Raw genomic sequence first — 27,680 nt, forward strand, 5'->3', positions numbered from 1 at the left:
TATACACTACTCAAACTATTAAATAACTGTGTTAATCATTTATTGTAATGGCCACTAATGTACCGAGCCTTTTGATTTATATGCATATTTTATTTTGCAGACATGCAATTATTTCTGATCCAGTGTTCTTGATGTATATATGTATGTACTGATATGCAAATATTCCATGTATAGGATTTATGGTAGCTTGTGTACATAGGAAGCATTATGATACATCTTTGAATGCACTCTCATGAAGAAAAATGTCATTTTTTATCAGAAATGTTTCTGCTAACATCAATGTCTTCTAAAAATGAAGCCAAAAAACCTTAACTAAGAGAGCTTTCATAGTATCTGTTAGACCTGCCCACTGGCAAATCCCAATAGAAATCAGTTACATTTTTATAGCTTTGAGACCCAACCCATTATTTATCAGTGTTCTTAGGTAATTAAATATCTTGACACAATATAAATTCTCAAACAAATTTTAGGATTCAAGTTTGTAGATAATTGCAAGAATAATTTCACTGTTGTTTTTACTGAATGTCTTTCAGTGTCTTCCGCTGCAGCCAACACTCTGGATGCTGCAGAACATCCACAGGGAAAGTTTAGAGAGAAATGTTAAATGATCCCCAAACAACCTTTGTTCTAATCTCAATTCAAATGGGAGTGATCCTGCAACAGTACACTGGGACAAGAGGTTTGTTCTGAAAATACAGAATGAGACAAGATGTCCACAGAACTAAGGACTGTGCCTGATCATTAGTAGCCTTGAAGTCCCAAACAGCACGGTAGTGTTGGAGCAGACAATGAACTGTCATAGAAATAGAGGACAGAGGACAAAAAGAACAGTGACTGAATAGCACATTTGTGGTGCACAGTTTGGATGTAAGATTATGTAGATATTTGCCATTAGAAGTTTATAGTGTAGATGAAGTTGTGTAAAATACCTTAAAGAAAAATAAATCCTGATTCCTGATACAACAGGTGTACAATGACTTATTGCAGTTGTAACAGTACCTAGGAAGCAAGATAAAACAATAGTAAATACTGAACTAACTGAACACCTTTAGTACACTAATGAGTGTTTGAATAAGAAATACTGCATTTTTCAAAGGGAAGTTATTTGTACAACTACCATGGAACATTAACAATCAGCTTGTTGTAAGTGCACAGAAATGCCCCTTTCTACAGTAATATTTTATCATGCCTAATCTGAAAAACAACAAAAGTAAACTGAGATCACAGCTCCAAATAATTTCAGCATGCATTACGGTTGTATTTGTTTCAGTCAGTACAAACATATTTCATTATGAGCATTTTTTCTTTCTTTTTTTTTTTTTTTAATAGTTTCTCAACAAGTTTGTGGTTTATTAACAGGAGGAAAAAAAGACATGTTATCAAAATGTTTCTTGTTTTGCATTCAGCAGGAACACGGGTTTCTATTTTTTTGTTTTATGTATATTTTTTCTTTTTTTTTCCTTTTTTTTTTTTCTAAAAAGAGCTCTCATGATAAGAAGAAGCATCAATGGGGACATTTCATTGTGCTCTATAGTAAGTCAGGATGGTCACAGAAGCTTCCACTATGTGTCAGCTCCAACAGTATGTAGAAACTCCACCGGTTCCCACGCTGCGACACCGACAGCCACAAATTGTTGTGGTTCTCCTGACCGTCTCACTCCGTTGCTGCTGGCGCACACATCAGGGGGTGTTGTCTTTGTCAGCTCTCTCATTCCTCAGGACTCATTTCTCTCCGCTCGAGCTCAGCTTATAAGTGGTCTTTATTCTAATTTATAAATAATTCCTTATTTTATAAAGCGGATACTCTGACAATGTTTCCTCCCGAATACTCGGGAGACTCTGGCCTATCATCTCCTTCAGGTGTGGTGACGGGAGGTGTTGGGATGCTAATTATTGCTGTAGTGACGTAAGGCTGCTCACAGTTTAGTTTAACGCACTCTTCCACTTTGGCATTTAAGCTGGATCGGCTGGAGGAAGAAACAAGAACCCATGATGAAAGCAAGCCCATATTCCTGAACACCTGATTGTGCTTAGTGCCATCCTCTCTGCCCTCCCTTATTACAGAGCTCAGAACAACAAAGTGACACCAGGCCCCTACCAACACATACCCCGTGAGCAGGCAGCCCATGGCCATGGCCCGTTTCTCCCTTCTTTCCCACCTTCTGTGCTTCTAAAAGTTTCTCAGCTCATCACCTAAGTGTTTCTGAGCGTGGGAAGCACTTAGGCTGCTCAGTGGGGAGCAAACAGCATGACCAGTGCCTTACATTGCAGGGAAACAGAGACTAAGCAAAATTCCCAGTACCCTACCGACTCTCCCATGCCATCTTTATGTAAGAGCCTTTGTGTGTTATACACCTTCAGTAGTAAGACAGAGTGATATGAACACAAAATAAGTTTGAGTTAATTAACCTCATTATCACAGCATCATAAAAAACTTAAAACTAACTCATAAAAGGTGAGACTGGCATTTCAAACTTTGTTGTTATTTAGTTTTCTTTATTTTTTTATGGGTTGCTTTTTTTTTTTTTTTTTTTTATTATGTTAGTTGTTCTGTGATGGGAGGTGTGGTGCAGGAAAGTCTGCCAGCAGAGAAAGGATGGATCCAGTCAATCCGAAATAGACTAGGGCTCTGTGTTAAGCTGGAAGACTCCGTTAGCTACAAGCTGCTGAATTGTGCATAGAAGTGAAATCCAAACCTAACAACTACTTAAAGCAAGCTACTCAAAATGTCACTTAAAAAGTGAATCTTTCCAGTAACTCATGCTGAGAACACTTCTTTTTTAAATGGCAGCATGTCTGAGTTCAATGGAAAACACTTCTGAGTCCTCTGACGCCTTTGCTATTTTCCCACAGGTGGTGCTCAGATACACCTAAAAGTCAGAGTATTTGTGAGAGCACAGAAAAGTAAAACTGTATTTGTGAGAGTACAGAGATTTTCAGTGACTTAAGCTGCACTTTCCTCACTTTTTCAATAACTCCTCGAAATACAAAATGCATTTTTTTTAATCTATTTCATGCCTTTTGTTTGGTAGAGACTTTCTTATTACTATAGCGCTTGTGACTCTGGCAATCTAGTTTTATTTCCCTTTTCTCTACCTTATTTGGAAGTGTCATTTGTGCTATGTTTCTGAACTAAATCAAGGAACAGCAGTGACAACTTTTTCTTTTACTTCCTATTTGCTTGTCTTGTAATATATGAACTGCACATTTTTCTGTGCTTTTTCTTATTCTGTGTCTGTGAGCAGTACTGTTTGGTGCTTTATATCATTTGGAGTCCCTGGATGCTATTCTCTGCAAAGAACACACAACGGTTTATGGGGAGGACATAAGAGAGCAGAAATGAAAAGAGATTGCCTATTCTTTTATCTTAGAATTACATTAGGAGAGAAGAGAGTGCGGGCTATTTCAGGACTACTGTCCATTTTCAGATGACAGTTTCAGTTTTATCTGCAGCCTCCCAGCCTACTTGTGGAGGCCAACGCGTATCCCTAGTGAACAAAGAGGTGTGCTGATGCTAAGAGGTACCTGTTAGACAGAGGTGTCCTCTCTACACATCTGATCTGGATGGTGCTGAGCTCCTGTACGCTGCCGTGGCGGCTGCCTGTGAGGGCAGTGTTGGGGATGCGGTACGTCTTTTTATGTCTTCGTGAGCAGCAAGTGCCAGTGACGCCTTGTTGGGACGACAGCGAGGGGCTGTGGCTTGGGGGTCTATTGACTGTAGAAACTTCCATGCAGCTCTCTTCGTAGAGCTGTTCATCCACAAACTCGTGATTCTAGCACGAAGGAACCCAGCAAAGGGACAAAGCAGACGCAGAAAGTTAATTAAAATGAACGTGTTAATTATGCTTGCTTAAAGGCTTAAATTGGTGCAACTGAATAAATCACTGAAGTTAGACAGCTTAGTCTTGATTATGGCATTCAGCCCCTATTAGCCTGGGTTGAATACCAATACAAATATAAATACAAATGTAAACACTGGAACAAAACTCTCAAAGTACTCAGCTATGAAAAAATAATCCAAGTTCTTTTGTATGACCATATCATAGGCTGCACTACGAATGTCCGTGTCATCTGTAGAGTGCCATAAAATGGGGGATTATATTTATTTATAAAAATAAAAGTGGTGCTTATGTAAACGCCCTAAATGCCATTTAGAAATAGGATTTGCTGTACAAAACTACAGTAAAACTGATAAACATTTCTCAGATGACTTTGTAGTACTTCAATTGGGATTACATGTTAGACAGCAGGATTTGAAGCGCTGTTTCAAGGTATGCATCTATGTAAAAGAAAAAGAATCAAATAAATAAACCTTTTGTTTGCAGGAAATGATTAAACAGTCATATAAAACCATTCAGTACATTCCTTATTACTGCAGATCTATATATCAAAATCAGTTCTGAAGACAGAGTGTTTGGTAAATAAAGCGGTCTTTGTTCTTGCAATCCTTGCTTACTCCCAGCAGAGACAGAAATTCAGTAATTTCATTGGGTTGTCATAGAGCTGAATCCAAATTCAAGCAAATGGCATTTTAGGTTGACTAGGTAAGTGACTGGGGATTGCTTCACACTAAGCTGTGATTTCCACACCTTGAAATAGTGAAGTAGTGGTGCTGATAGTAGGAGGAGACTAAATAAATAAAGAATATGTACGTATTTTTGAAGCAGCAGTCCAAACTAAACAGAGATTAAGACACATTCACATGCACTTGGGGAAAGCCACCTTTTTTCTAAACTCTTTGAAGTTATCACTGGAATTATCTGCATATCCTGGAAATGTTTAGGGCTTATGCTTTGTTTCACACTCTCCTCAGTGTCATTCACTTCAGGTTTGTTAGCCTGCAGCATGTTTATCTATTGGAAAGAGAAAAACTATTTTTCCCTTAAAGAAGGACACACTAATTGGAAAGGGGCTCATGTTTTCCAGGAGAATTGCGGTACAGTGCAAATACGAAATATGTGAGCAAAATAAATAGTGTATCAACTGCAGCCAACTATTGCTAAAAAATGGAAACACCTTCATAGGCTTATTATCATTTCTGTTTCTTCTCTTTTCCTTCACTCAAACATAAATGTGTGTGGAATTGACTGATATTGAAGAATACCCATTTCAAGTGATACGGAAAGAAAGAATTATCTTGAAAAATCGACTACTCTAGAGCACGTGTCAGCAACAAACAAGATTCTAAATACTATCACACAAATGGACAGTGGACATTCAGAGAGAAGAAAAGACCTAATCACTGTCTTCAGGTTCTCTTTGAGGGTTTAGATTCTATTTGCCAATAGTTATGCTCATTTTCCCATTGAAAGTTATTTTGTTCTTCTGAAAACTTTTACGGAGCAACCAACAGAATTCAATTAGCAGGGTCCATTAAAGAAGGCTGCTGAATGAACTTTTAATATAGACTGGAAACATTTTGAAATGATATAATGGCTCCAGTTAATCTATTTGATTATACTTATAAATTAACTTTTCTTGCATCAGCTAAATGTAGCCTACAAAATATAACATTTGGTACAATTATTTTCGTTATTAATGTAACTTTCACAGAATTCCATGACATTACTCATGCTGCGTTTCATAGAGTATGAAAGATTTTATCATATTGGCTTTAATTTGTTGGAAAAGAAAAAGTACTCCTTTGCCTAACAATTGGTATAAACCACAGTCAAAAGTAGTTATTTTGAAGGAGGAGAGACTAAGAAGGCATCTTGTTCTTGTTGGTACACCAGGAAACAGCTGTTTTCCAGATTCCACAATCTGGGTGCCTAAACTTTCTACTTGCCTCTTAAATTTTTAGAATGCAAAATCTGGCCAGACAGTTGCTTACATAAAGCTTCCATATTCCATCATTATAATTAGAGGAAATGTGAATGTTTGGGGGTTGAATTCCACCAAATGGATTTTTTTGATGACTACTATGAGAATTTAACAAGACCTGTGGCTACTACTAAGTTTTCAAAATACATTTGTAATATTCAACTGTGGAACATTTCAAGGCAGATTACTATTATCAGGTTCTAGTACAGAATGTCTCAAAAATGTTCCAAAAGGACCCAGCCTGAATACTGGCAAAGTAACTACATTATGCTCTGAATAGGAAATAAGACATTGTGTCCTACAACCCATTATATAAAAATGAATATTCCAAAGGTGAGCAAGGAAAAACATAAGCACTGTGAGATGACATATTACTAGCTAAGTGATATAACAAATGGGCCATTTTATTTACAAGAAAAAGTTGTCCAAAGGAGAACACTGATTTATATACATGAATACATAATATTTCAGCACTGTCTGGAAAGGGAAAACCTTATATTTTTATTTTTATTTTTATTTTGAGAAGGAGTAGTAAGGCATTCACATTACTCTCCATTAAATGCACTGAAAGAATTGCTATGTCCTTTAATTAAAAATTAAAAAATAAATAAATAAAATAAAAAGGAACATTATGATGAAATAACAAAGTTCCACTTTGTATCCTGATCTTAAAGAGAAGTTGCAAAATAGATGAATGGTTGAGGTCGAAAGGGACCTCTGGAGGCCCAACCCTTCTCCAGCAGGGACACCCAGAGCAGGATGCCAGGGTGGTGTCCAGGCAGCTATAGAAGATCTCCAAGGAGGAGACTGCACAGCCCCAGGGCAGCCTGTGCTGGTGCTCCATCACCTGCACACTGAAGACCATGTATGCTGCTAGGCTAGGCTGATATCACATTACCTTTCACACTAGCCAAAGCGCTCATCTGCCTCTCTCTTTCCTGTTCAAATGCAGAAGGTACCGTGCTTTAAAATACAATTAAATGGCTTTTCTCCCCAACTAATCACATTCACAAAAGGTTTATTACTTAAACAAAATACTGAAAACATTCAGAATTCAGGCTAATATTGAAATTTACAGGAAAACATTTTTTTTTTTTTTTACCGTAGTTTTTTCCAGGCAGTGAAGCAGGTGGTGGTGCTGCGTTTCAAAGGAAGAGCCAGATTTGCTAACAAAGGCCTGTTCTTCTTCACTGGAGGACTGTTAATACAAAGAACTCCGTATTAGTCTCATTTGTGAACAAGAGGGCTCTTATCCAAGTATTTGATCAGAACTAATCTGGATTGTATACTGTAGCATAACTGTAAAGCCTGCTCCACATGGGATAACCCAAATGACCGTGGATGCGATTACTCTTTTACTTTTTTTCTCTTTAAATTAAAGTATTCCTATCCTTCCCTTGCATCTCCTTTTAAATATTTCTATTTTCGGTCTTTTAATACCTATATAGGTTGCCTAAGATGATTTCCAAGACCAATCGATGTGCAAGCCTTGAATTTTGCATTAGTACATACTTACAGTTAACATAAGTTTCAGTGACAGTAAAATATTTTTTGCTTAGGAATGTGCCTTATTGGAAGGAAATTAAATAGAGTTGTCCTCTTGGGATCGTTTCTCTGCACTGAAGAATGTGTGGTATTGCAGCTTACACAAAAAGTCATGTCAGTGATCCCAATCTGCTGACTGCAGAGAGCGTACAACAGATGTTACTGACACAGAATGAAGAATTAAGTAGAAAGCATCCACTGTTTATTAATTGCTTTTGTAATTATTCACTGGAAGCCAGAAAACTAAATAGGGGAGGAAGTGGGATAATAGGAAACATTACAATTCAACTTTGAGGTATTTGAAAGCTGCATGGCAATGAAGCCATTTGGTGTCTCTTTCAGTGATTTGAATTCTTCTGAGCAGAAGAGGAATCGAGAGCTCTGACCGCTTCCCTTTATGCTAAATCACAGTACCTTCCTCTTCTCCTGGCTATATGCTAAAACGTTAGCCTTTATAATGCTTCTTAAACAGGAAGGGCACAGAGGAATGAAAGCCTTCCTGTATCCCTCAGGGAGCTGCCAGAAAGTAGCAAGGACTGACAAACACTGAGCCCTCAGTGCTCAGCTCTGCACAGCCCAGGGGCTGCCTCCGGCCGCTTGCCGTCCTGTGGGCCCTGCTGCACCTGGGAGTAATGGCTGAGGTTGTTGCAAGAAGAAAAACAAAGTAGGCACTTCCAGGGAACATTTGCCACTCTGCAGCACTGTGCCAACAGTACCCTACATCTACCTCTCTCACTCAGCACAAGGGACTGTCACACGTGTTCTAGTTGCATAAAGCCAAATGAGATAAGCTTATCCTAGAAGGCAAATGAACTAAGCTTTCTTAAGAGATTTTTCTGTAAGATTTGCCTCTAAAAACCCAGCTTACATTGAGCACAGTGTTTCGATCTGGCCATTTCCTCTCTTGGTGTGTGTGTGGTTTTTTTTTTTGTTTGTTTGTTTGTTTTTAATTACCTTATCATCAGCTCCTGTAAAGTACCTTCAGCAGTAATAATTGCCCAGCTTATCTTTCCTTAATCTACCTCTAAAGACAACATTGCCTAAAGACCCAAGTTGATGTGCCCTAGTGAGAAATAGAGTAAACTGCTGCTATGCTGTTATTAAGCTGTTACTGTGGAGGTGGAGGACACAAACACATTACCTGCTGCAGCTGGTTACTCAGTAAGCCATTCCGTTTGCTCTGCATGTAGGCATTAGCACTCCCACTCTTTGCTGCACGAATTCGAGCAAGTCTTGCTTTCTGCATAAACAGACAAAATAAAAGAGCGTCACATGCACTTGTATCCATTATTCTGTTTATCTAAAACTACTAATTGGAACCAGCTGTTTATGAATACCAATGTCACAATCACTGAAAGGTTGCACTGCATTTGTCCTCCAGGTGGAGCAATCACAAATGTCTACTCATAGAAATGCAAGAAACAAGTTTTTATTTGTTTGCATGCCTCAGCTGAGAAGAAAAATGATTTTGGAGAGGGGATTAGACAGACCAGCATGTAAGTGATTCTTGTTTTGTTTTTTTTTTTTCCTGTATGTCTGTGCCTTGTAGATCAGGAGCATGGCTTTCATCTTGGCTGCTCTGGCAGTGATTGTTCAAAGAGGAAGAAATAACTCGTAGAACCATAATACTGCAACTGCTATAAGCTGGCTTCTTGGAGATTTCTGAGTTTTTGGAATAAAGGAATGCAGTGGTTGTTTTTAGTCTCTGATTTAAATTCCTAAATGCCTGCCAGGCCTTTTAAAACCACTTTTTTTTTTTTTTTTTTTTTTTTTTTAATGTGCGTTTTTATAATGAGACTTAATAGTCATCATTGTTGATCATAATCTGTCCATAATTTGGTTTTTCAGAGACAGCAGTCATCCAAGTGCTGAGAAAGAGATTTGGTTTGAGAGTACTCAAGTGAGCCTTCTTGTTTATGTAGGCGACTTTCATCCCCGAGAAAGTATATTGTTGGATGCTTTGAATCCACTGATTTACAGAACAGTTGGAAGCCATCATTTCAGAATCAGAGAATCATAGGCAAGGGGGAGCTCAGGAGATCATCTTGTCCAATCCCCTGCTGCAGGCTTCCCAGAGTAGGTTACACAGGAAAGCAAGTTTTGAAAGTCTCCAGAGAAGGAGACTCCTGTCTCCAGGCACCACTGAAAAGAGCCTAGTCCCATCCACTGGACTCCCACCCATTAGATGTTTATAAGCTTTGTTACGATTCTCTCCCAGCTTTCTCTTCTCCAGGCTGAACAGTCCCAGATCTCTCAGCCTTTCCTCATAAAGGAGATGCTCCAGGTCGCTCATCATCTTTGTGGCTCTCTGCTGGATCCTTTCTTGGAGTCCTCTGTCTTTCTTGAACTGAAAAGCTCAGAACCAGATACAGTGGTCCAGGCGTGGCCTCACCAGGGAAGAGTAGAGGGGGAGTGCCACCTCCAATTGACCTACTGGCCGTACTCTTTTTAATGTACCCCAGTATTCCACTGGTCTCCTTGGCCACAATGGCAAACTGTTGGCTCATGGCCATCCTGTCTCCCTTCAGGAAACCCAAGTCTTTCTCCACAGAGAATTCCAGCAGGTCAGCCCTTAATCTATTCTGATGCGGGGGTTATTCTTCCTCAGGTGTAGGACTCCACGCTTGCCTTTGTTGAATCTGATTGTGTTCCTCTCCACCCAGTGCAGAGGAAAGCATAAAGAAAAGAGCCTCTTGACAAATGCTATGTAAAATTGAAGCATTTGTGACAGTTCTAGAATGGTATCCTAGTTCTGTAACTTTTGTGTGTGGTTCCTTTTGTATAACAGAGTTTGGGCTTACCTTCCAGCTTAGGTTTCTGATTCTGAAAGCATCAGGAATTTAATGGCTGTTGAAGCACAGAAGGTGACAAGGTGAAGAACTTGGAAAACTAAGAATCCTTGAGTGCTTAACGTAGCAGGAAGAAGCCCAGTCACTGCAGCCACAAGATCGTCTCTCTGGTAGGACTAATAATTCACTGCAAGGAATGACTCAACACCATACTTCTTTGCACTCACAGCCTCAATCTCACTGAAGTTCTCAACGATGAGTGAAGAAATTCATGACAGCTAACAGCAAGCATGGCTAGAATCTGGCTGAAATGTGCACATGCTGTGTTCAAGAATATACGAAAAATCTCTTAGCACTGTTCCTCACTAGGATCTTGAGATGCTTTGGAGATGCTATTGCAGAGTGCAACTTGCAGTCTTATAAGTAAGTGATTTCAGCCACAAAAGTTTTTATGACTTTTATAAGGAAATTCATTCAATTTTAAGAACAAACATACTAACAATAATCTTGCTTTTCCTTTTAGCTTGTATGTTCATTTCCTCTTCCAGTGGCTGAAGTAATAATTATGGTACTGCACCACTTATTACAGAATCACAGGGTTGGAAGGGACCTCAGGGATCATGAAGCTCCAACCCCCTGCCACAGGCAGGGCCATCAACTTCCACGTTTAATGCTAGACCAGGCTGCCTGGGGTCCCATCCAATCTGGTCCTGAACACTTCCAGGGACGGGGCATCCACAGCCTCTCTGGGCAGCCTGTTCCAGCACCTCACCATTCTCTCTGTAAAGAACTTCCCCCGGGCATCCAACCTAAATCTTCCCTCCCAAAACTTAAAAACATTTCCCTTTGTCCTGCAGTCATCTACCCTTTTAAAGAGTTGATTCCCCTCCTGTTTGTAGGCTCCCTTTAAGTACTGAAAGGCTGCAATGAGGTCACCCTGCAGCCTTCTTTTCTCCAGGCTGAACAAGCCCAGCTCCCTCAGCCTGTCCTCATAGGGGAGGTGCTCCAGTCTTTGTGGCTTCGTGGCTCTCCTCTGGACCCTCTCCAGCAGCTCTCTCTCTTTCTTGTCCTGGGGGCTCCAGACCTGGATGCAGTACTCCAGATGGGGCCTCGCAAGAACAGAGCAGAGGGGGAGAACCTCCTCCCTGTCCTTGCTGGCCACCCCTCTTCTGATGGAGCCCAGGATACCATTTGCCTTCTGAGCCACAAGGGCACACTGCTGGCTCATGTTAAGCTTTTCATCCCCAGGTCCCTCTCCACAGGGTTGCTCTCAAGGACCTCTCTGAGGTGGGAACTAATAGCTTACATCTTCTTAGCTGAAACTCATTAAGATGGCCAGAATTTACATAATTTATTAAAGTGGAGACAATAAATCTATTACAAAGGAGGCAACCAGGTATTGCATGCAGCTTGCCTGCTTACACTTCAGATTACATGAGGGCTGCTCCTATTTTATGATGTTGACCCACAACAACAGTGTTGGTGGTATTGCAGTAGAGGTTGAACTTTCCCACCAATATTCCATTACATGTTGTTGCTGTGTGACAGATGGCAGCAGAGTCTGACAAATGGTGTCTAACACGGAAGCGCGTGTGAAGCAAAGGTGTGGAATTGAACTTCTCCGTACAGGAAAACTTGCACCTGTTCATTGCTGCTTGCTGAACATTTGTGGAGACCAAACAGTGGATGTGAGCACAGTGAGTGGTGGTGGTGCCATTCAGCAGTAGTGACAGTCACAGTGGGTCACCTCTGCTAGTGCAGATTGTTACAATTGCAGCATGCAGCTCTTTTTCATTGTGGCAAAAGTGCACAGCTAATGGAGGTGGTTATGTTTAAAAATAGTGTTCTGTAGCTGAAAATGTTCTCTATCAAACAGTGTTAATGTGCTCTTTGTATCTGTTGTAATTTCCATGGAAATAAGAAGGAGGCACTACTTTTGGAGTGACCTATGTAGAAAATACCCCTGAAATTGGATGTGTTTACAAACATGTTACAGCATTTTCTTTTCAGTTCTTCTGACTGATCAGATCAGAGCCCATAGCTTGAGCATTCCAGTGTCTGCCCATGTTTCCTAACGAGGAATCATTAAAAGCTCATGTCATCCACAGGATTTTAAGAGCTGCACACTGGGGACTGAATTCCCAGGAAGGACACCAAAACTGTGTGATAACATCAGAAAAACTGTGACTATGGAAGAATTGTAATTTTCTTTAGTCTTCAGTCTTTTCTGTCATGTACAGCAGAAAAGAAGTGATAACTGTCCCTTTCAGTCACCTCAGTGTCCTTTCTAACTGTCCTTTCATAGGAATATCTGGAAAAAAAAGGAAGGGATTAAATTCTCCCGCAATAGGTTATCTGCTTTGCTATGAGGTTTTCAGAGTTACCCATTCAGTGTGAAACCTTGATTTTGGTAATTTTTACAGTGTCTAGGGGAAAAACCATGAGTTAAAACAAAGTTCTTTTACTGGGATGAAATTCCACCATAATCTAACATGAAACTTTCTAACAGAACTAATGATCAGCTTCAATTCTTACAGCATCTCCTGTATTGCCCTGAATTCTTTTGAATGCTTTGCTTCATTTTCTATTTTCTAATTTTGTAACTTAAAGGTGGGTCCTGATTATGACTGCAATAATTGGAATCATACAAAAGGAAAACACTTTTCTTTGGTGACTGTCAGTTTTAGAAAGTTTAGAAATGAACAATTTCACAAGGTTTTAAACAGCGCTAAATGTTGTGCCGTGGGATATTTACAGTATCCAGCTTTAAGAACTCAAGATACCCTCAAGATGGTAAGAGAGATTTTGTCAGAAATACTTCAGGGCACAGTTTATCATGGTACTGGAATAATTTTTGACAAGAGCCTCTCTTCTGTCTGCTATGCAAGAACTGAGGTAGCCTGCCCCTTTAAAACTAATAGCTACATAGCTCCTTTTGTTTCCCTTCTGCTGCTCTCCAGACTACTTAATTGTCTTGGTATCAGAAACTGAAAACGTACTTACCTTACAGGTGTTATTTCTATAATGACCTTGTACAGTTAGAAAGTAAAAATTCCTTCCTAGCCTTTCTGTGGCTCTTAAGCAATGGTCAAAATGATCTGAAGGTTAGTCCCATTGTGTTTAAGTCATTTGTTTGTTTGGTCTTTCATAAATCCATTGTATATATTTGCTTTCAAGTGAAAAATCAGGCTCTGATTTTTCTCATTTTCAGTAATTGCTAGTAGTTAACTTCAAATTACAGAAAATAATTTATAGAACATCTGCATGCAGTAGAGAGGAAAACGCTGTTTACTTTGTATGTTAGTAGATGTGCAATTTAAAAAGGTTTCACACTCTATTCAAACTCAGTAAACTTGAGTGCTTTTTTGCTGAATTTCAAAGATCTTAGGTAAGCTATTCCACTGGTTATCTCTACAACTTCACTGAGGCTAATACCCTATTTAAGCTAAAATAAATTGCATTCGTAGCATGGTTCCTTATTGCAAAAGCTTGGCTCTAGGTGCTATTAAGCAGTTATTGTAATTTGTCCTAAAGCTATTTATATTTATCTAGTGCCTAATTATTTATACTTGATAGATAAATACATCAAGTATGACCAGTAAATAATGAAATATGAGCCCAGCCAATCTTTACGAAGTATTTTCCAACGTGAAAATAGAAGGCCATAATAATATGAAAGAATCAAGTTGAATCGTATGCATTGTCAGATTTTGGAGCTAGCTGTCATGTTTCTGTTTATGTTTCCATTTTTGTTTCCGTCTGTTTGTTTCCGTATGGACCAGTCACAACACATCTGTCATTAGATTTGCCACTTGAAGGCACTGATGAGAAATGAAAATAACTTGACCTCCTGCAGTTGTCTCTAGCTGAGAAAAGCAGCGTTCTTCAAAACTGTCTACACTTCTGATAAATCTGCTTGAGGAAAAAGCAAAATAAGACTGTAGACAATAATTAGTTAAGCCCTGAGTGCAAACTCCTGTATGTAGGTTGTATTATTTATCTATCTATTGCCAGATAAGTTCTGATTCTTGGACATCAATAGCTGATAGAGGAAAATGTTCAGATAACAATTTTTTTTTCCTTTTCCCTTTTTATTTTTATTTTTTATTTATTGTTTATATTGAGGTCTCTTTTACAACAATGCATTTTCATAATTAGAAGTAGGATTTTCCTTTAAAATGCATTCAAAATGAGATGATATATTTATAAATTTCACTTCCTTCTCTTGAGCATTAATATGCAGCATTATTTTATTTTTTTAATCTTGAAGGACAGCATGGAATTCAGTAAATGCATGTGTTGGTGGTCACATGGATCTTCAATAAGTCTCCTAAGATTAGCTTTCAGCACTTCACTGAATTCTATCAAGTTTCCTTACTGCCCAAATGTTTGGTCATTTCTAAAGGCTTTTTTGATTGAATTTATCCATGATAAAGGCTACTGTGTTTGAAATTATCTATGAGATACTGATAAAGGAATTTCCAAATTCCAATATCCAGTTTTCTTAGTTAGATGGAAGCCTGTTGTAGCAAACAGGCAGTACCATCTCTTGCAAGGGTTTATGCTGTACTTTGAACAACATAAGTTGTCCATCACCTTCCCAGGGATGGAGGTAAGACTGACAGGCCTGTAGTTTCTTGGCTCAAAACAAATTAAAAACATAGTTTATCCTAATGTCAAAAGTCAGATGCTCAGAGTCTCACTTACTCAGGAACTACCTCTTGGATTTCTTTTCCACTCATTCTTGCAACTACATTTCTCAGTACAGATTTGATTGTATGGCAAAGACTGCAAATCCAACTAACAAATAATTCTGCCAAAGCTCCACCTAAGAGTCCATGGTTTTGACAGGCCTGCTGGAGGCCTGGATGGTTGGCAGGTGCTAATGGAACACTGAATGCTAAACTTTGTGCAACAGCAGTTTTTGTGAACTCTGCTACCCACTGTGAGGTCCTTTTCTACTGTAAAAGTAAGACAGCCCATCAACACTGTTGAAACTGACCAAGCTGGATTCCATGAGTTATGGTGGAAATCAGTGATTGAAAGACACAGCCTTCTGTTACACTCAAACCTTTCAATAGGTGTAATCATATACATACTAAGAGGTTTAAAAGGAATTTCTTTAGAGAATATTAATTTCCTATGACAGTAGCCACCTTCAAAGGGAGTCATTTCAGGTTCCTTGAATGGCACTTTGTTGTCGGGATATTAGATGGTAGGGGTTCTGAACAGGTATAAGGCACTGGATCTTTCTTAATTCTAAAGTAGTCTTGTTTAAGTCACAGTGCTGCTGTTGGTAGTGCTCTCTTACTACTGCTGTTGCTCATCTCTACCTGCTAGACCAAGGCCCCTTCACTGTCAGGACATTCTGCTGAGCCACAGCCAATAGCCAAGTGAGGGAGCGGGAGGGAGCTTTGTAAGGGATGGCAGGCTGGGCAGGGCCACCACCTCAGTGCCTCCTGCTGCGCTATGATCATGGCTTGCAGCCAACCTGGTGGCCTGGACACCTTAAACAAAGGTAGTGGAGCTCTCCTGTGAAATGCAAATCTATACTTCATAGGTAAATATTGATAAATACAGACAGTGCAGTATTCAGTAAGTTCTTTTTGCTGACTTTTCTTTCAGTCCCTCAGAGCAATATTCAGTTCATATCCTCTCAGTCATTTTAAAATGAGAGAGAAGATAAGTTTTGCAATAGGAGAAATCAATGAAACATTTCTAGTGCTACATTAACCAGACCTTAAAGCCATTTTTTACTAAAGCAAGAAGGATATAAATGTGGTCGGGGTAAATCTGTGATCCTTACTCTTGGCACTGTTCTGGGAAGCAGAGGAAACGAGATTTTGCGGACTTGCCGTTCATCACTTCACATTCCTGTTTGTGGCATACAATGAGCTCACTGTTTTTCAAGGAGAGAAAGTCAGTTATTAAACAGTTTCTATTCAGGAAGAGACTATAGGGAATATCCGCCAGTCTGCTGATCTGATTTTTGTAAGGTATTTCCCAATTTCCATCTCTTTTTCACTGTAAAGTGCAAATCAGATATAGAAAAATTTATTCAACATTATACGGTAGGCGGCTGTGTGTATCTGAAGTAAGGCTGGTTGGTCTGTGCAGTCATGAAAGCTCAGAACAGGCACATTGATTGCTGGGATCAAGCAGGTCTGTTATCCATGACTGGCACAGTGCTCTGAGGCATAGGAATGAAGCACTGCGTTCTGCTGGTACATACAGTTCTTTCACTCTTTACTGCCATTACATAATAGGAATGAAAAATTCTCTACAAAAATCATGTACAAGTTATGTATTCTCCGTGTTTTCCAGTTGTGGGAGAAGGGAGTATATGACTGGGACATAGGACAAAATGATGCAAAAGGATGTGTGTAATTAGTAGATGGGAGAGATATGATACTTGGAGCACTGAAACAGCCTATATTTGAAATCAGGTTTCTAAGTGTCTCTGGGATACCCTGTTCTCTTTGGTAGCCATTTTCCCAAGTCTCTCAAGATGTGGCTATTTAAAGGATACAACGTCTTCATCCCAGATCTATGACTGACTTTCTTGGCAATGTACCTCTGTTTCTCCTGATTCAAAGATTTTCCAAGACTTATATCACTGTTTGTTTATTTCACTTCCTTTCTATTGAATCATCAGTCAAAAAGGTGGCCAGGAATAACAAATTTTTGTTTTTCATGTTATAATCTCTAAACTAATTGCTATTGTCTTTAGGAGGCAGATGCAGCCTCTGTTCCCTTGTTCAACATGTATATTCTTCATCCATGACCTGCCTGCACACTTTTGTGGGCAGGGATCCCACTCTCACTGGACCCTTCAGAATCTCTGGGCCCACTGGCTGATGAACCTTTTCCATAGAGTAAATAGCAGATCAATTACAATCTCTTATCAGTGCTTCAGGTGTCAAGAAAGGCCATACAAGACATTTCTCATTCAGAAGGCTGAGTAAAGTGGATTGGGACTGGCATTTTAGATGTGGGCTGGAAACAATGGTGCTGCTCTGGCTTGGCTGCATCTTTCCTGGTAAATAGGTCTTCCTGATTCTTGGCCTTGTGCTTGTAGGTCAGGGAGAAAAAATGCTTTTTCATAGAGAGCTAGTTGATATTTTGGTGATATCAGTCACCAAGAAAGCTGAAAAAAAAAAAGACTTTTGTTTTTCTCTTTTCCAGATTCAGCTTTTTCTGAAGCCTTTTAAGCAAAGAAGTGCTAAGGAGACAAGTTCCCAATAGTCAGATTCCCCAGAGAGTTCACCTGGGAATTAAACAAATGGATTAGTGAAACTGGCTGTTAAGACAGACATTAGAAGTAATGCTTAGGTTTTTAGGTGTTGTTGGTTTTTTTTTTCTTCTTTTTTTTCTTTTTTTTCTTTTTTTCTTTTTTTCTTTTTTTCTTCTCAGAGCACTCTCGAGGAAAGAAAGTTTTCCTGAAAAATGATGCTTTCAGAAGGCAGTACTACAGGTATTGCCTAAAAACAGTAGATCTGGTCTAACAATTAGGATGAATTACATCTGTAATTACATCTGTACATTTTGACAAAGAAAGATAAATGAACCATTTTTATTTAAATTAAAAATAACACGGTATTTACATCTGGAACTCTGGCTTGGCATGTAATGTATACACATAGCAGTCATCTTTGTAATAAATGATACTCACTTTCGAGATACATAAAAAATTGCTTTTAAACTGTTCTCAGTATCAAAAGGCACAAAATTGAGGAGCTCACCTTTTGTGCCCTGCGCTTGTCTGCTCGTTGGTTCTGGTGGTAGATACGGCTGAAGTTGGAGACAATCACAGGAACTGGCAGAGCAATCACTAACACTCCACTCAAGGAGCATATTGAACCAAAAATCTTGCCAGCTATTGTCTTCGGCACCATGTCACCATATCTGGGTTAAAGAAAATAAAACCCTTAGCAAAGACAAAATCTCTTTTAAGTATTGAATCTCAAGATAAATTAATTGCACAATAGATTTTACTTTTCTTGCAAATAATGCTTGATGGATATAATATTTTACACACATCCATGTTTATCCACACAGCAAGCCTAGTGCTGGGCATGCATTTTTTTTAATTTTAAGGTAACGTTTGGTATCCTGTTGATCAACTGTGAGCATCTGTGTTTTAGCTGCTCAAGTCTTCCCAAGCTGACTCTATTGCAATGAAGACAGACCTGCCTATGGAAAAATTCTCAGGGTCAAAGTCCTTGCTCTGTTTGATCGAAGAACTCACTGCTTTCCACTGATGAGAACCACAGGAGATCACTTGGTAAGTTAGATGCCAAGCTGAATAATCTATATTCTCACTAAGCTGATATAGAGCTTTCATTTAGGAGGGCAGTGTATTTTGGAAGCCCAGGAGATCATGAACTTTTTATCCTTGGAGATTTTCAAGACTTGGCTGAACAGAAATACATCTGACCTAATCTATTGTTGTTGATAGGACTTCTTTGAGTGAGAGGCTAGAAAATCTGACCTTCAGAGGTCCCTTCTGTAGTCTAAACATTTTTCCATGTAGCCAGAAGCAAACCCCAGAAACTCAAGCTACAAATGCAAACAATCAAAGAAATCTGCAAATACTGGCAGTGTTCAGAATTACTCAGGCTGGAATTTACCACATTTCTTTATGATGCTGGATATTGTTTTTTTCCAGCAACTATATAATATTTCTCATAGCGTTGCTGAGAAGTATGTAGAGGGATTCCCATGACAGCTTATTAAGAGATATCAGCTATTTGCACTTTGTAGACTGCCATATTCTATAGGACAAGGATGTAATTACATACTACAGAGTTTAATAAAGAGATACATTACCTGCAAGTACCATTCTGTTTCAAGTGAGTTTTAAACTATTAATAAACATAGATTGTAGCATGTCCTTGTGTACAAAGACACAGCGTATTTTCTACTGCAGAGTTTACAACGATATGAAAAAAGGTAAGAAATAAAACTGCAGGACAGACAGTATTTGGAGAGTGCTATCTGGAAAAGAAAAGCAGTTCAGCAGGAGCTAGTAAGACAAATAGATAAGTTAGGGTGGAGTCTTCAAATTACATGGTCCAAATTGTGTCCATAATCATGAGAAGAGGGACTGTCTAACCATGGTTAGAGAATGCTTTCTAGCAACGAGAGCTCAACCTGTGTGTGAAGGAGATCATATATCACCTTGTGGGTGAAGATGAATGACTTGAATTTTGTAAGATAAGAAGAAGGTATTTAACTCAAAGATTCAAATAAGGTTCATCCAGGCAGACATAATATAGATGGCCAAGTCTAAGTTTATTGACCGTGACTATGTTGTGTAAAATAAATGTTTAGCTGCTTTATAAGGCATGCCCAGGTGTAAAACATTCACAGGAAAAAAGTATATTAATATTTGTACTAATAAAATAGTCACCCCCTCAGAATTTCAGTGTTGATAATTGCTGATTTTGTGACATGCAGGAGTGGATAAAATGACACCATGTAATAGAAACCATCTTCTAAGTTAATGCTACAGGTTGTCTCAATTACAGGATGTATAAAATAAAGAACACTGGAAAGAGAGCTTTACTAAGCTACTAACATTCGTGCCTTACAACAAAGGGTATTTTTTGGTGCTTTTCTTCCTAAGCCAACCAGCCGTTCTCAGAGGTGATACATAGACAACTGTTGGGCATGTGGGAGGATAATCAGCTTTTCGAGATCCCTTTGCTGAATGGGATCCCTGACACTTAACTACTGCACCCAGCTTTTTTCAGCAATGGTGAATGAATGGAAGCACGGGGCTGCTGTGGGCTGGAGGGTTTGCCCAGCACCCCCACGCTGCCCTGTGAGCACCTGGGTGTAATGGGTGGCCAGAAGTTTGCTCAAAAGGGAAGGCCTAGGATGAGACCAGTGGTAAACATTATTGGCTACAGGGACTGTCAGTGTTTTGCTTCTTTCTTTAGGCTATGACCCAAGTAGTTTCAGAAATTGAATTCAAGTGTATCAACGGAAAGCTATTTAGAAGGCTGGATATATTTACACACACTTGACACAATCAGAACTTGAAATACAAAATTTATACACATCTAGTACTATTAGGACAGACCTATCAAACTAGATTACTAAGCCTATATTTAGATAACTAAAATTATCACTTGAAATGTGAAAGTGCTGAACCGTCATAAGCCTATATTGGCACCAGTAGCTGCTGTGAACTGAAGGCATTTCTAGCTCTAATTTGGTTTGAAGTTGCTCAGGGATATACCACCCTGCTCAATATGTGACACCATAATTAGGTGAGTTAACCACAAACTGATGTTTTAGGTGTGGTGATGGGAGTCATAGCAGATACATCTCCAAAATTTCACTATTTATGTGTGACCTACCTAGGAATATGAGGAGACAGCTTTTCATGGTATTTCAGTGATATGGAATTAAACAAAAAAAATAATGTTTGATATGTGAAGGTATTTTACAATGTTTTTAATCATTTCTGAGCAAAATGAAAGGATGGATATATCACCTATTTTGAAATAACTTGCTTTTATTTGTTTTTCAGCCTGAGTGAATTGTACTACAGTGACATTTTCCAAAAGTAATGCTGTTTGTCCACTGTTTAGTGCTAATAATACTTTTCACATCTTTAATAACCCTAACATAATTAGTTTTTCTCCTGTTGATAAACAGTTTTCGGGAGGTTTAGATAAAATTACGTTCAGAAAATATGACTGCCAAGACATTACTCCACCTGTACTGCATGATAAATATGTTCACTCACTAAAGGAGATTTTACTACCCTGGCTAGCCTTGTTCTCTTTTGGGACAGTGACACAGATTTTAGCCTAGCATCGGCATGACTAAAATTGTTATTGAAATTCCTCCTGCTGGTTAAAGTTTACCTTTAGTTGTACTTCGTATATCAGTGAGTACCATCAATGGAAGTGGATGACAGAAAACAAAGGGAGAATTTCTCCCTTCACCTCATCTGTAACTTTCCTTGGAAAATCTGCACTAAAAATACCTCAGATTTTAGACTTAGCTTTGTGGTTCTTGTATTTTAAAGTGGAAAATTATGCTTGAATCTTTAAGACAAATGTTGATTTCTGCCGCGAATTTGATCTCTTCGGTGAAGGAAACACAACAAATATTGAATTTTATTAGGAAATTTTCATAGACTTCTCAAAAGGGAATTATTTCAGGGTTTTATGTAGTACTCTGCTTGTCTCCCTGCTATTTAGACTGTAACTGCAAACATATTCTCCTGTAAGTGTTTTGGGTTTTTTTTCCTACTTTCAATCAATCTTTTCATAGCTTTATATATAGTCTGTTCCATTTATGTCTCATTGTGGCCAAAGCCCACGTTGGTCTTTGGGCATTTATGATTTCTACTGACAATCTAATTTTGCAACATCAAAAGTGTCATCACAATATTGTAAACCCTGGATGAAGTGAGGAAGAAGAGATGCCATGTTTATCTGTGTTATCCGTCAGAGGCGTTCAACATTACCCAAAAAAGGAAGTGAAAAGGATGTGACAAACTAGATATGTCAGTCAAGTTCTATCAAATCACAAGTCAGAAACTACGTGATCAAATTAATGCATTGGTTTTACTGGACATGGTCCAGACAGGTCAGACATGTGCTACTGCTTCAGTCCATGGCTCTCTGTTTATTAAGGGATAGACTAAATGGATGGATTTAATGGAATGTTTGTCCCAGTTGTTTGTATTCAACGGGCAACAGAACATGTCTGCACATTTGATTCTATACTGCAAGTGAAGACTGCAAGTCTTGAGAATTAACACTGGATCTTTAACCTGAGCAACAGGGGCATGATTTCTTAAAGCTTTGCATGACAGATGTGGAGGCTTGAAATGCAGATTGAACCACACACATAAGGGTGGGCTTTGTAGGAGCTTGGGAAAAACAGATGTATTTAGAATTACAAATGCCCATTCTGTACCCAAAAATATTACTATGTCAGAGCTAACCTACAGACGCCCACCTGCCAAAGCGATACTGCTTTTCTAACTGTTGAGGATAATACACCCAATGTTGCACACTGAGAATTCAAGAAATCTGAATCAGTATTTCTCTCATCTTCAGATATTTGTCTTATTACTGAGTCCAATGACGACTGCTTTTTTTTTTTCTTGTTCAATCTAAGACAGATCATCTGTCATCTCTGATTATTTGAAACAACTCTTACCCTTCAGCCATTTTTCTCTGAGCAAAGGTCTTTCCTTTAACAATCTTTATCAATGAGATTGACAATGCTGCTTTTTAAGTGTCTGTTTGCTAGAACTCAGGAGTCATTCTTTTTCAAATGAAAATTAACTGCATTCTGGAGGGTAAAATAATCAAAAGAATATTTCTATTTCTATGTAGTGATTAATTTATATGCGCTTCAGAGATTAGAAATGCAAATTTGCAATCATTTACCATAGGCAGAAAATTCCCAAACATCCAATGATCTCGACAGATAAATTCTCAAACTGCAGGAGATATATAGTAAAAATAAATCCAGGATGTGCACTTTTACAAAGATCAAATAATTGAGACTGACGTGAAAAATAAACTTGTCAATATTCGGAACATCGAGATGCAATAGCGCTTTCTGGCACTAGGGGGCATAAACACCATTAAAATTAAATGCAAATGCCTAAAGCCAATTTTAATGCATGTTGCAAATACTTCTGCCCTCTCCCACCTCTTTCGAATTCATTTACATTCTTTTACAAACATTACGTTGATTGAGGTCCGTTGTCTGCTCCCATCTTATTTGCTGAAGAGGGAAACCTGGTAACATTTTTATTTCCAAGCATGTAAAACATTACAAAATAATGGAAAATAATGGAGTTGTACAGAAAAAAAAAAAAAAAAGAAAAAAGAAAAAAAGAAAAAAAGAAAACACCAACAAAAAGTCGTTAAACTAACTTGGCAATATTTATTTTAAAAGCAAGCAAAAGTATGGTCAAAGAACAATGAAAACAGTAGAAGACCCATGGAAATGAAACCATCTAATTAGAAGCCAGAGTTGCATATTATTCCATCTGTGTGGCTGACAGCCATGTTTCCCAGTGGGTTTGGCATGTTGTGCAGGTAGAGCTCCAGCTTTTGGCACTGGAGGTGATTAATACAGTCGTGGCAACCTGAGCATTTTCCTTCAGCCCTCTTCTCCACTTCCCCCCCATTCCCAGGACAGGGCATATTCTCTCCTCTTCCAGTTTGACAGGGCTGTTGGCCACTCATCGCTGTGGGATTGTGCACCTGCTCTCTGGCTTCCCATCCCAGCTGATGGCACTTCCCTCCACTCCAGCAGCCTCAGGCTGAACCCCAGAGGATGCTCTGTAGGACTCTCCACCAAGATCACACAGCTGCTCATCAGCCCTTGCATTTAGGCAGCCAGCCACCCCATCAGGCATGCACATAAGCTCCAGCACAGGGGAGAAAGAAAGAAAGCTAACTCCCAGCCTCTCTGACACTAACAATAATCATGATGAATTTGCAGCCTTACCTTGGTCTTAAAATAGCCTAATGATTTTGGAAAAGTAATTTCTAATAATACAAAATATTGCTGTTAGGTATGAGATGTGAAACATTACACACATTATTCCAAATTTTATTCCAACCTGGGGAGATTCTGAATGGAATTACAAATAATCTTTCGGGCTGCTTTTACTGCTGTGAAGGGCCCTCTGTTGTAACAGCCCACTCTTCTGCTCAGTACTGATGGACGTGGTCTCCTCTGGGGTCCAGAATGCTGCTGCAAGCACCAGCCAGAATGATCATTCATGAATGATGAGGAGCACATCTGCTTTTCAAGACCAGCCACGCTCCTGGGCTTACCAGGCATCAGGAGCAGAGTCCCTCTGGATGGTGACACAGTACTGCCCCTGCACCTGGCTGAGTTCGTGGTTCTGAAATATAAGGTTTCAAATGAAATACAGGGATTTTTTGCACGTGCATTAGGGCTTTCATCCAAGAAGCTTAAGCAGATTTGCTGAGGTGGGAATATTTAGAGGTCATAAAAAAAAACCAAACAAACAAAACCTCTTGCATGGGAAAGTTAAGACCTGCCCATAGAAACAATCTCAGCTTCCTGCAGTCAAGATCCAGATGACTAATATCCTTCTGTTTTCCTTTACTGTAAAATATTAAATACAAGAAGATAGAAAAAGTCTTTGTGTTTCCTTTTTGTCATGTCTCCCTCACTCCGTGGGGAAAGCTAATATCCTACCTGCCCATGAGCAGCTGCAAAGCACCACAGAAATGCAATCTCTGCTTAATGATGTATGGTAGTTATTTACATTACTAGGGCTACAGAGGGCTACAGCTCAGCTGACTTCCAATATGTCTGTTACACCTGAACAGACATAAAACTGAGGTACAGGATTTTTTGGCAGTGAATTTTATTTTTCCCTACACTTATCAGAAGAAAAAAATGATTTTTTTTTTTTTTTGTTTGTTTTTAAAAGGAGAAAGAGAATATTTTGGAATGGATCAGACAATTTTCAGGAAGAAGAAGAGTGACATAGAAAAATTATTCTCAACACAAAATTTGCAGACTGCCCTAAATTACTGTGGTTCCTATAATCCATTGGCCATCACTTGTAGGGTATAATGGGGCTACTGTGGGAAGGGCTGGTGTCCTTGTCATCCCATTTGTACCTGAGAACAGTGCCCAAGCCTTCTGTTGCAGGAATAATACTCATCAGTTGATCTGCCACTGTCTCCTTTGGAAAAGAGCAGCTGTTTAACCCCACCCTTTTACTTCTATGTGCAGATCTCATCCTGCTTCACGACAGACTCTAGGACTACGCAGATAGGCTTTGACAGAGAGCAAATATTAGTTACGCATTTTAACACTGAGACTGTTGGGAAAAAGACCATCAGTCAAGAACAGAACCTAACCGTTTTGAGAGTAGAAAAAGAAGTGCAGCAGAAAGTAACATCGTAGAGATGTCAAATTATATCCTACAATTGCAGAATGGCATCCTTGTCTAGGGAGGTGCTGAAAATTGTTTTGAAGCTGTTCCCTGGAGCTTCCAAGCTGCTTGGTGACTAAACACTGGCAAGTTGACTCAGATTAGTCATTTATTTCAACATTACATGCAACAACAGATAATTTCAAATGTTACTGGCAATAAGTTTAAGTGGAATATCTAAATAAAGATTTCAGCTGTGTTGCCTTAAGGAATCAACTTGTTCATTTGCAATCTGAAAAGTATCTAAACTGCAGCTTAGAAGTGAATAGTACTTTTAAAACACTGCTGCATGTGAATCTGAAATGATCCAGAGCTTGATTTGGAAGAATAAGACAAAACGCTTTATTTGGTTAAGAAAGCATAGTGGAGAGGAGAAGGTATATAAAAAGTCTTCATTTCCTAAAACCATCTAGAGTCCTAAGAATAGTTTCTCTAATTAACATAGGTTTCATTTATGACTTTGTTGTATTACTTCAGAATTTCAAGTCTTTAAGATCCCACAGTGATAAGCAGCGAAGAAACCCTTTGCTGGGTAATTATTCATACTTAGTATAGCTGACGGAGGAACTGGGAATAATATTCATCAGATGGTCTGATGATGGCAAAAATGATAAAGGAAGATTATATTTTTCTTCTGTCACTCAGTTGCTTTGCATTTTCTGGGATCAAATGTAAAAATTATTTTTGCCAACAGTAATAAAAAAAAAATGCAGTAAAAAAAAATAAATCTGAAAGACAGTCTTCACTACCACAATTCCAACTTACTTAAAACTAAATATTCCAAGGTTTTTGCTCCTAAGAATCTATGACACAGTACTTATTTAGTCAGGTTGGATTAGCCAGCTCTTTCAAAGTTCAGAGATGAACAAAGAAAACACCACTAGCAGATCAGATCAAAGCTTCATCTAGACTAGCATTCAGTCTCTTAACCTTAAGCAAATAAACATATATGGATAAAGTACAGTAAATACACAATAATATCCCTGAGTGCTCTTCCAGCCTCCAGACATTTACACCTCTGGTGCTTTTTCTGCTATTTGAAATTTCTTTAGAGTTAGTTATTCTTAATGCATTTCAATACAATTTATTTTGTCCCCTTGAATCCATGCAGATTTTTAGCATTCAGGCAGTTGCTCTGTCAGCTGTCCTTGGCCTGCTTTTGACTCTTCTGATGGCAATTCCTTGCTCCATGTGATGTCCCCAGGCACATCTTTGTATTTGACAAAGCAGCTGGTGTGTGATCTCCAGCCACTGTGCTCCTGGTACCTGTGATTTCACACCTCTTTTCCTTAAGTCTTTTCTAGACAGGCAAGTCCTGCTCTGCTTATGCAGAATCTACTCCCTATTTTGTTCATACTCTTTCCCCTTTCCTTTCCTTTTTTTTTTTTTTTTTTTCCCTCCAAATTCTTCTATATTATTTACAAGAAAACAAGACCAGAACTGCAGTTTTCAAAGAAGAGGTATGAGGAAGTTCAGAATAGCTTATTTTCAGGTGCCAGCTTGGACAATAATTCATTATTATTCACGACATTAATATGTGATTTCTTATTCCTGTTATCTATCTGTCCAAAACTTAATATTGTTGGGGCTGGTATTTTGTTTTATATCCTAGATGTCTATCACTGACAGAAAACAGAGCTGCTAGGCTATTGGCACAGCATGGGAGTTGTGATGCCTGTCATGATAAAATCTTTACAAAATAACCATTGAAATGGCATCACCCAGCCCCCCTGCTACTCAGAAGAAGAAAAGGTACTCCTAGATTTGTTCAAACACGTAAAATAAATATATATTTTTCCTGTGAATTCACTTCTGTTTTATCCCCCCTTCTTTATTCTTTCTGAAAACCTTTTTTGGGAGAACAGAACTAAAAAAGAATACAAAATTAAGAGGCAGTTTTTTACATGCTGTGGAAAAACAGAAACCAGGATTAACAACATGGAATAATCAGCATCTTCAATAAAGTGGTACAAATACAATGGAGTAGAAAGAGTTTCCAGAAATCCCTACTTGAGCCATTAACATCAGAACATAAAAAGTTCCACCTCTAAAACCACTAACATCTCTAGCCACTCTTTGCATTAAAAGTTAAGAATGAATGATAGGCAACACCTTCAAGTGAGGCTCTGGCCATAGCACACTGTAAAGACCAAATAAAGAACCCACATTACAAGTAGTAGTAAACCAGAGCGACGTGGGCTTCACTGACTGCACCAACTTGTCTGTAAAAAGAGTCTAGGCTCCATTAATTCCCAGCAGGGCAGGCTATGGCTTGAAACATCCTCCCTGGGAAATGATTCTAAAGGCAGCTACTGATCATCTCCCCCTGTTGTGGTTTATGTAGGCTCTTTGTTCCCCCAGACACTTCAGAAAACTTAAAAAACAGCGCATTCAATTCTTCCATTCAGTAACATTTCTCAGCATAGTTACTAAAATTAGGATTGTGCCATGAAACACAGCTTTAGGTTCATATTCCAATAGAACATTTCCAGTGCCCAAGGGTATGTTTTGATATGTGGCCTTGTCTCACTGGAGGTGAATGAGAATTGTCCTAT

General features: G+C 38.8%; 1 protein-coding gene and 1 pseudogene across 1 annotated transcript in view; both read right to left on the reverse strand.

The window, feature by feature from the left end:
* Positions 1-1,500: 1,500 nt before the first annotated feature.
* The window catches only part of KCND2 (potassium voltage-gated channel subfamily D member 2), a 261,512-nt gene continuing 235,332 nt past the window's right edge, over positions 1,501-27,680 (reverse strand). The window contains exons 2-6 of the mRNA XM_042872738.1: positions 17,900-18,062; positions 8,510-8,608; positions 6,926-7,021; positions 3,526-3,773; positions 1,501-1,967 (exon numbers count right to left, since the gene is read on the reverse strand). Of these exons, the coding sequence (XP_042728672.1) occupies positions 1,790-1,967; positions 3,526-3,773; positions 6,926-7,021; positions 8,510-8,608; positions 17,900-18,062 (784 nt within the window). The 3' untranslated portion in view covers positions 1,501-1,789. The remainder of the gene's footprint in view (positions 1,968-3,525; positions 3,774-6,925; positions 7,022-8,509; positions 8,609-17,899; positions 18,063-27,680) is intronic.
* On the reverse strand, positions 14,861-15,484 carry LOC122180624 (annotated as a pseudogene).

The sequence above is a fragment of the Lagopus leucura genome, unplaced genomic scaffold (assembly GCF_019238085.1).
Source record: "Lagopus leucura isolate 7727_CA_CO unplaced genomic scaffold, USGS_WTPT01 Super-Scaffold_100008, whole genome shotgun sequence".
Lineage (NCBI taxonomy): Eukaryota > Metazoa > Chordata > Aves > Galliformes > Phasianidae > Lagopus > Lagopus leucura.